Below are 13721 nucleotides of genomic sequence, written 5' to 3' on the forward strand. Positions count from 1 at the left end.
CCTTCCCCAAGAGTTCAGGGTGAGAGTGCACCTCACATTGTTCTAATGGAGTCCAAAGTCCGTGTGTATACTTGGGATGGGTACTGATCTGCTGCCCAAGGCTCAATAGATTACTTGGCCTCCTCACTGACACCCACATTCAGGGGGTCACTTATATATTCTTAATGATACAATGTAGGAGTCATTGTGTCTGTTTATGTTACATGGAATCTTTGGCACAGAAGTAAGTAGACTTACATAGAGTCTATCAATAGTACAATAGTATAAATAAAAATCCTGTATTTTCTCTTTCCCCCTCTGTTATCATAACTTTGGGACCTATTAGTTTCAATGCACCAGAATGCTGGATTGGATATTGAAAATAATGTTTCATAAGGTTAAACCTTTGTGTACTTATGTGAAGGAACATTTATAGATGGCTATGCTGTCTGTGATTACATTTTAGAAATATATAAGACCTTGTTTTCTGATGTTTCCAGGTAACATGATAATTTTGTTTATGGGGTTCATATTGGGGATTGGGAGGGAGAGGGGGGCGCCTGGTGAGCGGGAGGTGGACCAGGTGAGGGAGAAGCAGCTGGGATTGTGAAGCAAACTTGCTTCTAATTTAAATAAAAAATGAAAGGAAATATTTTATTTGTTCATATTAAATTAGAGAAATTTTAACTAGGAATGCAGGATAAATGTGAAGAAAAACTTTATGATCTTTACATCTAACACTATGAGTGACATAGATTATGCTCTATAATGGTTTTAAATAAATTCATGTTCATATGTTTCAATAAAGCTTATAAAATGAAATAGAAATCTTATGTCATACATGAAAATCAACATTGATTTTCAGAAGAAAGTACCATGTGTACACTTAAATACATAAATAATTGATTGTTTTATACTTATAACTGTCATTTGGTATTCAAGAAAACACATAATGAATATGGAATAACAAATGTAAAACTATTGAAAGACATAAGCAATCAAAACAATATTTACTTGTAGGTTTCACTAAAAGACATATTACAAAGTGATATAAAAATAATTTTACTATGACATCCATGTACAAAATAATTTTATTTTTCTATTGCTGTTTAAATCTTCTCTTCATTTACTATGCGTTCGTGGAATCAGTATTTCTGAAGTAAATATTATGAGTATATATATATGCTTTATTTTTTAATTCATTTTGTATATTTACTGTATTTCCTCCTCCCCCTTCGTCCTACTCTCCCCAACCCATCTCTTATCCACACTTCAGAAAGGGTAAATCTTCCCATGGGGAGTCAACAAAGTCTGGCACATTCAGGTGAGCCAGGGCCACGTCCCTCCCCTTGATATCAAGACTGAGCAAGTCATCCTACCATAGTAAATGGGCTCCAAAAACCCACTCATGCATCAGGGATAGATCCTGGTCCCACTAACAGGGGTCTCATAGACATATCAAGGTACACAACTGTCTCCACATGCAGAGTGCCTAGTTAGGTCCCATGTAGGCTTCCCAGTTGATGGTAAAGAGTCTGTGATCTCCCAGGAGCATGAGTCAGGGGTGACTGTGGGTTTTCCTGTCATGATCTTGACCACCCTTGCTCATGTTATCAATCCCTCTTCCCTCTTTCCAAATGGATTCCCTCAGCATGAATACAAAGCAAGAGACCCAGATAAAGACAATTTGCATATTTTAAAATATATTTCCTTTGGTTTATATTGTGCTTGTGTGTAGGGTAGAGAATCACAATTGTCCAAGAGCTGGCAGGCAGAGGTCAGAAGATGGGTCTCAGGAGGTGATTCTCCTCCTTCATTCTTTGAGTCACAATGATTTATCTCAAATACATAATTACATTTTTTGAACCATCTCACTAGTTCTATTTTGAAATATTTTAAATCTCTCAATTATTATGTTTTGGTAAATATCTTGTGTACCTAGAAATAATTGAAGGGTCTGAATGCTGACAAAGAATGGAGTGTGAAGACAATACAGTAGAGACTGCACTGTTTGTGTGGATGCAGGGGAGTGGGTCCCAAGGGTGTGAGAGCTGGAAAACTGTCCCCACCCCCATGCTTCCTGCTGCACTGGGTAAGATAGCCAGGGAAGTGCTGGACATCTCATTCTGATGGTGAGGAAGAAGAAGAGCTTGTTGTCTGAGAACCCAATGACCCTCCAGGGCTATGAATTAGCTCACCCCAAACATGAAAATGAAGCACATTGGAGCATGCAAATTGACTGATCCTGCAAATACAAGGGTGCAAGATCTCCACTACACAACAACAACAGGATATCCAAGAGGTGCCCCAGTGACAGTCCAGCATCCATAGTGTAACAGAAGACAGAGACCTCAAACCAGACCAAAAACTCATAACAATTAACACTTGTAAGTAAAGATGTACTGACTAAAGGGCAAACTGTATGGCTCACTGGGCCATGTTACAGCTTCCATGATGTTTTTTTACCTTTCAAATTTTATTTTATTTCATTTGGTGGCAAGGGATTGCAAGTGTAGAGGATGGATATGAAGGGACTTGTAGATGAATGAGTTTGAGAAGTAGGATGTGAAGACCTCAAAAGATCGATAAAGGATTTTTAAATTATCCTAAAATTAGTTAATTGTAATATCTGTACAATATTAATGGGTGTTGCATGATACACTTTCAGTGGTGAATTGTTTGTTTTCTAAATTATCTCAAAGAATACAAAAAGGAAACTTGTGAAACAGACACATGTACATAGTTATCATCTCTGATAAAGGCAACCTATGAGTTTCATAAAGACAGGATAGTCTGAATTTAACACATACACACACACATACACACACCGCGGTAGTATATGGGGAATTATTTTGGCATGGCAGGACAGTAAGAATAGTGAGTAGAGATGGGGAAGCAAATAGAGGGTGAGGATGAAGAAAGAACAGTGACATACATGATTTAAATTTCATGATAAATTTTATTATTTTACATGTTATTAAAATATTAATACAGAACCAATTAATTTTGATGAAATGAAATTAACTGAATAGTGACAAAGCAATCTAAAACATTACATACTTTGCTGGATGTTTGGAATAATGGAATTTTAAAATCAAGATGCTCCCCATGATAAGGCTCAAGTAATGTCAGAAAAACATCTGAAATTATTCTAGTGTGTGCTCAGCCTGTTTTTTTTAACCTGGTTTTAAAAAAATGACATAACTGAAGAAGGGGTAGCTCTTGAACTCCAGACTGATGGCTGGGATTCCAGCATGGGAATGATCAGATCCCCTGAATGTGGTGTCAGTGAGAAGGCCTAGGTAATCTATGGGGCCATGGGTACTAAATCAATATTTGTCCTTGGCATACAAATGGACCATGTCTGCCCATCCCACAGTGAGAGTTTGTCTCTTAGCCTGGACACTTGGGGGGAGGGCCTAGGCCCTGCCCTGGATGAAATGGCAGACTATGGACACCCCCCCTTGCAGGGCCTCACCCACCCAGGATAAAGGAGTGGGGCTTGGGGAAGGGAGGAGTGGGGTTGGTGGGAGGGTGTGGGACAAGGGGAGGGAGACACAGAGGGACCTGGGACTGACATGTGAAGCAACCTTGTTTCTAATTTAAATTTAAAAATAAAAATGTCATAAAAAGAAAAAAATGCCATAAGAGTCAAACTTACTTGCCTTGAATTCTTCATGTTATTCAGTTTATAATCTAAGCTAATGCATAGCTGTAACCTTAAATTTCACATGCTTCTATGTCCTTGAACAAAATCAGTGCATGTATATCATTAGCATCAACTATAGAGAACCTTCTAAAATCTACAATAAAGTTTGAAAGCAACATTTATGGATACAGGTTGACAAACAATGATGGTTTTTCTAGTGCTACTTGTTGTCTGGGTCATTGGGGATCAGTTGGAGCCAGTGACTTAATCCTTTGTAAAATTCAGTTAAAAATTACTGTAACATTCGTACCCAATGTTATGCTTTTTGTGCTATTCAGTAACATCAGAGTGAAATCGTATTAATGGAAACATAATGAAACCCACATACACATGACACATAATTAAGTCAGCTTTCAAGAAGAAACAGATTCAGACTCCTACAAGAGACAGATGGGATGGAAGACACAAGGTGAATGACTTACTCTTTCTTAAATTTCATAATAAAGTCTGTTACATTATATTTTATTAAAATTAATACAACAATTAATTGAAATAAAATCAATGACATAAACTTAATATTTGAGACTGGTACCCTACTCTGTACTCAGTTTCCTTATTTAACCAGTCTTTAATAGAATGACATCAACAATCTACTTTACTTGTCTTGAATTTACCAGGTAATGATATTACAAGCTAAGCTTTTATGTCTTTCTTTTTTAAAATAATTTTTTATTTATCTTTTTACAACACTACTCTCATTTCCCTCTCCCTCCTTTCCTACCCTGGCCCACCCCACTCCATCCCCTTTTAGCTTCTCAGGGAGAGTAAGGGTTTCATGTGGGATTTTCAAAGTCTGTCATATCATCCCTGGCAGGGCCTAGGTTCTCCCCCATGTGTCCAGGCTGAGAGAGCATCCCTCCATGTGATATGGACTCCCAGAGTCTATTTGTATGCCAGGAATAAATAAATAAATAAATAAATAAATAAATAAATAAATAAATAAATCTACTCTCCAAGCACCTATAGATGCCAAGGCCTCTTCTCTGACACCCAGGTTCAGGGAGGGCAGTGTCAATATCAGACCCATGCTAACCTCTCAGTCATCAGTCTGGGTCCACGTGTTCCCCCTTGTTTAGGTCAGCTGCCTCTGTGGTTTTCCCCAGCCTGGTTGGTCTTGATTCCTTTGCTCATCACTCCTATTTGCAACTGGGTTCCAGGATTTCAGTTCTGAAAATAGCTGTGTGTGTCTGCCTCTGCTTCTATCAGACATTGTATGAGGGTTCCAGGATAGCATATAAGGTAGTCATCAATCTCATTATCAGGAAAGGGCATTTAAGTTAGCCTTAATGCCAGTTGGTGTCTTTGTTAATGTGATACTGATGCATTATTGAACACTAAGGATGTATTGCTAAATGTGTTTAATTCATGCTACTCTGTGTGTGTGTTTGTGTGTTTGTGTACTTGATATTGCCTTTGGATCTCTTCCTCTGTAGATGTTCATTTTATTAAGTAAGACTGTAAGTTCCAGTTTCTATTGCTGTGAAGACACACCATTGCCATGTTAAATCTTATACAGGAAAAACATTTAATTGGGGGTGGCTTACAGTTTCTGAAGTTTAGTCCATTATCATCTTGGTGGGAATTGGTGGTGTTCAGGCAGACATGGTGCTGGAAAAGGAGCTGATCCTACATCTTGACCCTTAGGCAACAGGAAGTGGTCTGCACGCCACACTGATTAGAGCTTGAGCAAAGAAATTCTCAAAGCCCAGCTGCACAGTGATGTACTTCTTCCAATGAGGCCATACCTTCTCCAATAAAACTACACCTTCTAATAGTGCCACTTCCTATGAGTTTATGGGAGCCAATTACATTATAAGGATAACAGTAGCTAAGTTGGTATCAGTTAAGTAGTGATCAGTTAAGTAGATAAATAAGACATTGCTGAGAGAAAAAGAACACAGCACAGTGGTGTAGTTGAATCTTTTTTCTCTGTCTCACCCATTCTCACTGCATAAGCTTTTATCCCACCTGCTGCATCCCCATAGACACTTATGGAAAAATTACTCATAGACTAATATATTACATATAATTATTTGGCTAATTCTCGGTCTTTTTACTGGTTAACTACAACTATACATTAACCCATTTTTATCACTTTACATTTTACTTTGAGGCTTGTGGACTGTAACCTTACATCTTGTTTACCAGGCAGCCACATGGCATCTCCCTGACTCTGCCTTTCTTCTCTACGCATCTTTGTTTGGATTTCCTGACTACCAACATTTTTCCTGGTTATTGGCTGAAGTAGCTTTATTCATAAGCCCATTAATCAATGCTTATTTGCAGCATCCAGGAAAATATCTGTCAAAAAATGAAGGTATTAATTTTAACATAGTAAAATTACATATAACGTAATAGCTATCAATCAAGAATTACAGTTACAATATTTAGTCTATGTGTAATGCAGACATTTACAAAATTATTATGGAGATTCATTCTTAAACACAGACTTACAAATACAGGACAATGTGGAAGCTGCTTTGAGTTCAGCTGCTGTGTCCTGCTGTTCTGCTCAGGGGAGATGTGAATGACCACAAGGCTTGCTTCTGCTCTGACCTCCCAAGAGAAAGAGACTCCTCATACTCATTGTAAAAATCCTTTTTGCACACAGAAGGCACACTCTAAGGCTGGTACCACAAAACTATTAGCGGAGTGAAATCCCACAACAGAGTGGAAATAGCACCAAAATGAAAGTCTGAAGTGAGTCATAATTCCTATGCAATCATTCTGTATCAACTTACTCCTTGGTATTCTCATCATCTGAGATTTCCATTATAATTTGGGAGGCATGTCATTAGGGATATTAGGCTCAAATCTCCCCATCTACAGTAGGATACTGGAACCCAGAACTAAGTTTTACTGTTTTATACTAATTTTGTTTCACATTAAATGTAAGTAGAGAAAGTTTTCTTACTCAGGTTGCAAAAGGATTCACCTGGCAGATGCTGAATTTTCTAGTTCACAATAAAAAGAAATATATTTTGACTCAGAAGTGTGCTAGTGGTCATAGATTTATTGAATAGTTATAGAAATTGAGGATGCCTCTCTGTAGTCATCATTCTTTATTTTGGCATATTCAAATTGTTTGCTTTGTATTTACTTCCCCATTGAAAGACATGTGCCAAAGAAAACATTTGCCACATGACATTGCCTTCACCAACTAATGGATGCTTTGCCAAATAAATTAAGCCTTTTTGAGTCTATTATTAAACTTCCTCCTCAATTATAAGTTGTAAGCCATCTTGTATGTAAATTATCACTTTTTTCATACACATATGTGCTTCTCAGTATCTTGAAAACATAACTTCATGGATCAAATTAATACCAGCCTTAGTCCTGAAGCCCTGCTCTAAAAATTCACCAGACTCGATTGGTTCTTTCATACCAGCTTAATGGATTTGCTGAAATCTCCTTTCAACTATTTTTTCATACCTCTCAAGCAGCAGAACTTTCTCCCCATGACCTCACTCTGTGTCCAGAAGAAGAAACAGTTGTATACTTAGTGTACTTGTTATAAACAAGCAAATAAACTTCTCATGTTATTTGCTTACATATTGAAATTTCTAGGACACAACTTATTTTTATTCCTTTCTGTGAATTGGCTCAGGCTTTGTTGCAGTATCAGGTTGACATGTGATTGGAATGGTACAATGTCCTTTGTCAAAACATAATTCTAAAAGATCATTTAATATATTTTCTTCATACTAAGTATGTAACAGGTATTAAACTGATAAGAGATACTCTACTTGATCTTACCCAAGTAACTAATATACTAGTATACGTTTCTAACCATGCTGATATTTTATGCATACTATGGAAAGCTGTGGAAACTCAGTTGAGATTTTGGCCCCAAAGGAAAATTGGTCCCTCAAACAATTAAATTAATGTTCTGCCCCTGAGTATCATAGAATATCTTAATTAGAACATATGAATTACTTTTGAAACCCATGAGGCTATTTTAAATCAACACATTATAAATCTTTCTACGTTGTTTCTATAATGTATGGTACATACATATACACAGGGAGTTATTTTATGTATTTGGTAAGTAAAGATTCAGCTTGAATGTGTTTATATTGTCTTATCACTTTAGAAAGAATATTTGTTTTCTGAGGTGCCCATGACCATTCTATTCAAATTTTGTTATTTATGTTTCACTAATGAATCCACATCATATGCCTGTTCCTCAAATGTATACTTGGAGAACAAGCATAGAGTTGACTGAGTGTGTGATACCTGAAGTCTATGATTTGCGGTTTTATGACAGAGAGGCCACTGTGCAAGGCCCTATGGTTCTAGAAGCAAATATTTTCATGAATGATTTATTAACATAAAATTGAGATCTAAAAATTCACATTTGTTCTAAGATAGTTGCATTTTTTTTCGAGACAGGGTTTCTCTGTGTAGCTTTGCAGTGAGTCCTGGCACTCACTCTGTTGACCATGCTCTCCTCAAACTCACAAAGATCTGCCTGCTTCTGCCTCCAGAGTGCTGGGATTAAAGACTTGTACCACCAACACTTGGCCTGATAGTTGTATTTTTATTGACTGTATATTTGCTATCTTCACAGGAAGAGACTTTCTAACATCACAAAATGGCTCATTTCATTTACATAGTGTTATGTGTGCTGTAGGAATGGGAACAATTAATTTATTGCTATAAGCTCCAATAATGGAGCAGAATAAATAAATGCCACTTGTATGTGCACTTGAGTTAATGGTTGAGTTGCCAAAAGAAAGACTAATTTTTGATGATGATTCTTTTGTAAATGACAAATTATATATTAAGTTCTCTGTAGGTAGCTAAAGTTATAAGAGATATCTATGGGTTGTAACTGAAAAGAAGCAGTTAATACTCATTTTTTAAAATCTGAAGTGTGACATTTTCACTGATGAGAAAAGTGAGAAACCCAACATATATTACTGATCAAGTTACATGATAGAAGTAATTAGCAACTAGCTGCATTTCTAATTTTTATCTGTTGTGTTTATTTTTGCAGAAATTTTGGGGAAAAATTATAATAAAAGTAGGTACTTTCAAAACAGAGATGTATGCCAAATACAAGTTGGTGTGTGTGTGTGTGTGTGTGTGTGTGTGTGTGTGTGTGTGTGTGTGTGTAAGGAAGAAAGTTTGGAAGAAATGAATTGAAACTCGTGTGTATGATTTTATATGTGTGGGAGAGAGAGAGAGAGAGACAGAGAGAGAGACAGAGAGAGAGACAGAGAGAGAGAGAGAGAGACAGAGAGAGAGAGAGAGAGAGAGAGAGAGAGAGAGAGAGAGAGAGAGAGAGAGGGACAGAGGTGATATAACACAAAGATGCAGGGGAACAGAACAACACAGGAAAGGTGGGTCTATACTGAGAAGAAAACCTGTTCCACAGGTAAAAAGAAGGACCTGAGGAAATGAATGGAATTTGATGGGCAATATAGAAAAGAAGGCACTGATCCCATTTCCTGTCACTTTCAACTTGCAAGGTGTAAGAACATGGCCTCCCTAAACCACACTGCAGGCATGGATTTCATTCTTGTGGGACTGACAGACAGCCCAGTTCTGGCGAGGATCCTCTTTGTGGTGTTTCTGCTCATCTTTGTCATCACACTGGCAGGAAACCTGTGCATGATTGTGCTGATCAGGACCAATTCCCACCTGCACACGCCCATGTACTTCTTCCTCGGACACCTCTCCTTTGTAGACATTTGCTATTCTTCCAATGTTACTCCAAACATGCTGCATGGTTTCATCTCAGACAACAAGGCAATCTCCTATGGTGGATGCTTCACACAATGTCTACTCTTCATTGCTCTGGTGATCACTGAGTTTTATATCCTTGCTTCAATGGCACTGGACCGCTATGTGGCCATTTGTAGTCCTTTGCATTACAGTACCAGGATGTCCAAGAACGTTTGTGTCTCTCTAGTCACATTCCCGTATGTGTTTGGCTTCCTGAATGGGCTCTCTCAGACTCTGCTTACTTTCCATTTGTCTTTCTGTGGTTCCCGTGAAATCAACCACTTCTACTGTGCAGACCCTCCTCTCATCATGCTGGCCTGCTCTGATACTCAAGTCAAAAAGATGGCCATGTTCCTGGTAGCTGGCTTTACTCTCTCAAGTTCTCTCACTATCATTCTTCTGTCTTACCTTTATATTTTTGCAGCCATCTTGAGGATCCGTTCTGCTGAAGGCAGGCAAAAAGCCTTTTCTACCTGTGGTTCCCACATGACAACAGTCACCATATTTTATGGAACACTTTTCTGCATGTACTTAAGACCTCCATCAGAGAAATCTGTGGAGGAATCCAAAGTAATTGCTGTGTTTTACACTTTTTTGAGTCCAATGCTGAACCCCCTGATCTATAGCTTAAGGAACAAAGATGTCATTAATGCCATGAAACAGGTAATTAAGGGAAAACTCTTTTAATAAATGTCAGTTTATGCACGTATTTAGTTGAAATCACTCTGTGTTTACTTAACTTCATCATTTTAAGGGACCCATTTGCCTCTGTGACATGAATATTTTCAATCTGAACTCTCATTTGTTAACTCATTTAGTGTTGAAATTAATACCTTTAGAGAAAATATTTGGTAAAATTCTGTGATACTGATATTGAGAAACATCTCCTTTTTCAGAAAAACTGCAAATAGGCTTCACTTAGTACTCAATTATTCCATGCAATGTCTTTCTTTCATGTAGGTCTGTATGATCACAAATTTATGATCTTTTTAACCCTTGCAGTACATCTCCTTTGAAGAATGTGGTTAAAACATATGCCAAAAATATTTTATAATGTTTGAGCATTAGAACATTTCTGATACAATATTTAGGATAAAGAACTTGGTCCAATGTCTAAATAATTAGTTGAGAATTCTTACAGACATTAAAGATATAGCTCATCATCTTAAGATTTCTGCTATTTTTCTCAAAACATAGCATTCATAAATCATCCCATCTATTGAATAGTACTATGGATCTCTTCCATGTTTGGAAACATCCTATTGATATGAATCTATGTATATATTACTAAGAGTATTAGGTTCATTTAATCATGCATTTTGCATTTCAATACAATCACATTTAGAACTTGGTAATTTGGAACTATAGGTGGTATCTATTGACTTTTGTGTACCCAGTTATACTCTGATGGAAAAATGTCTGTGGGAGTGAGTATAATTTACAGTTAGTGAAATCTTAATGTTTGTGATAACTTTTTAGTGAAAATACAGTCATACACTTTCCCCTCTTCATTTTCTCCCTCCAAACCCTTCTATGCCATATCCTTGACCCCCTCTCAAATTCATAGCCACTTTATTGTTGAATATTATAATTCGATAAATATAAATACAAAAGAGCCAGAGTCAATGAAGTCTTAGATACTAGATAAAATTGTTTTAGTACTAAAAACTTTTAGTGACAGACTCAATAGCAGAAAAAAACAAAGTAAAAAGCTATTTTCTCCATTAATCTTAAATCATTCATTATTGGATAACTAGATTTTTTATAAAAAAAAGTATATATAGTTAACTTAAGTTAAATTTTCTTGAGTTTTTTTATTCTTTAAAATTTTTCTTATGTAAACACAGGAATTTTTAGGACTCTATTCTGCAAAACGTATAACTGATTTTTGAAGAAAATAAATCATGTGTAGTTTTTGTAAACTTGACATTTTGGGTTCTTGGCTCACTGGATAAGTTTAAAGTTCTGTCATATTTATCTTTCAGAAGCAATACTCTAAGAAAAGGGAGGTGATTTGTATCATTAAAAGAGACACGTGATTCATCTTTAATATTATGACCCAGTGGATTTAAAAAGGTTATCTGTGATAACAAGTGTTTAGAATACTAATACAGTGACAAAGACTCATTTTGTAATGTGAACACTGGTCCTACTTCATTTTCATGATCTAAGTTGTTTACTCTGAGAGATTTTCACTTACATCAAACTGTCAAATGTTGCCATGAAAATGATTTGATGTCCAGATTATACTTCTATTCATATGTATATTTTATAATCATTGCAAATACACATTGAGTTACCTAAGGAATTTTATGCCTATTTTCATATAATCTTTAGTTGTTTGATATTATAATATAATTGCATAATTTACTTCTCCCCATTTCACTTTACAAAGCTCCCCATGAATCCACTCCTTGATCCTTTTCAAATTTGTGTCCTCTTTTTTTACTGTTACACACACACACGCACACACACACACACACACACATACACACACACATACACACACACACACACACACACACACCCTCCCTAAATATAACCTGGTAAATCTGTATAATTATTAGTAAGTATGCGTTGTCAGGCTATTTGATATTGTACAACCATTTTTAAAAGTTTTGTCATCCTCTATGTCTTAGAGAAACCAAATTCTTCCAGACAAGTTACTTTTCTTAGTACAAGTGGTTGACCTAGCTTTAGTCTTTATATGTGTTTTATTTACATTTATAAGTGAAAATTTGTTTCATTACATAGTGTGTTAGGTTAACGCCATTTCAGAAGTTCTTTTAAAATCTGATAAAATGTGTATCATTACACATGAAAATATTTGTGAAATTTAGTAATATAGTTGTTGCTTCTCACATTACTATTTCTTTGAACCATTAATTGAAATATTAAAAACATAAATATTTTTATTCTTAATATTTGAAGACAGGAAGATAGAATAAATTGATTTTTTGGAAAGAAAATCTTTGAAATCAAGTTTCAATGAAGCTTGTGTTTAACTCATATTGCTTTGTTCATGCAGCTTTGGCTTTCTATTTACAACAGTAATTCTCAACATGTGGATTGAAACCATGTGGGGGTTACATATCAGATATCCTGAATACCAGATACTGACATTATGTTTTATAGCAGTGACAAAATTACACATATGAAATAACAATGAAAATAATAATATTATGTTTGGGGTCACCACAGCATGAGACACTGTATTAAAGAGTTGCAACACTAGGAATGTGGAGAACCAGTGATTTAGGTATATTACAAAGAGCCGAATTTCTGGATTAAATAGTATATGAACATATATGACTATGTGTGTTTCCTATCCTTTTGCTTTGATTTTTTCTTTGTTTTGTTGTATTCTGGTATGTTTGTTCTTGTTTTATATTATTATTAGTTTTCAGATGCCTGTTTCTTTTGTGAGGATAAATAGAAAGAGTGTGAATTCAAATAGGACAGGAAGATCTCAAAGGATCTGGGGAAACCTAATCAGAATATATTGCATAAAGAATGCTCCCCTCTGGGCATGGATTAGATACGGACCACACTTAAACACCAATTTCCTACACAATGAAATTATTAAACAAGGCAAAGAAACCAAATGACTAAAACTGAGTCAGGCAGAAGCAGCAGCCAGTAGCATTACAGATGTAGTTTTCAGAGGCAAAAAGGAAGAGTTCTTGTAGGAATGAGCTATGATGGCTTGGTAAATTCTGACTGGGCATGTTATTTAGTGTAGTCAAATGGAGATTTTTGAATGCTTAGCCCTGATTCTTTGACAGTTAGATCTTAGTAATCAGCCTCTGGTATGTTAGTGGCCAAAGAAGGGAACAGACCTTGGTGGCTAGCTCTAAGAATGTAACCTAATAATTTAGTAAGGGAGACGAAAGTGGGGATAGCAAGACTTGCTATTATACTTGGGCCTACTAGAATCCTTCCAAATATGTGTATATATACATATTTTTTTGTTTGTTTGTTTTTCGAGACAGGGTTTCTCTGTATTGTTTTGAGGCTGTCCTGGAACTCACTCTGTAGACCAGGCTGGCCTTGAACTCACGGAGATCCCCCTGCCTTTGCTTCCAGAGTGCTGGGATTAAAGGCGTACACCACCAACACCCGACCCAAATATATTTTAAACAAAGGAAAAATAGAGGAAAAAATAAAGTCAATGTAGAAAGCAAATAAATAAATACTTTGAATATTTTTAAAATCCTTGCTGATTTCTTCTGGAGGAAATTATCTTCAGAAAATGACTAACAATTATTAGTAATGTTTGATGGTAATTGCTCTTCTGCCTTTC

At 36.1% G+C, this 13721-nt stretch overlaps 1 protein-coding gene across 1 annotated transcript; it reads left to right on the plus strand.

The window, feature by feature from the left end:
* Window positions 1–9172: 9172 nt before the first annotated feature.
* LOC101825278 (olfactory receptor 5M10) lies at window positions 9173–10105 on the plus strand. The gene has a single exon (XM_005064614.2). The coding sequence runs from the start codon at window positions 9173–9175 to the stop codon at window positions 10103–10105; it is 933 nt and encodes a 310-aa protein (XP_005064671.2).
* The last annotated feature ends 3616 nt before the right edge of the window (window positions 10106–13721 follow it).

Source organism: Mesocricetus auratus, unplaced genomic scaffold, assembly GCF_017639785.1.
Source record: "Mesocricetus auratus isolate SY011 unplaced genomic scaffold, BCM_Maur_2.0 Super-Scaffold_100004, whole genome shotgun sequence".
Taxonomy (NCBI): Eukaryota; Metazoa; Chordata; class Mammalia; order Rodentia; family Cricetidae; genus Mesocricetus; species Mesocricetus auratus.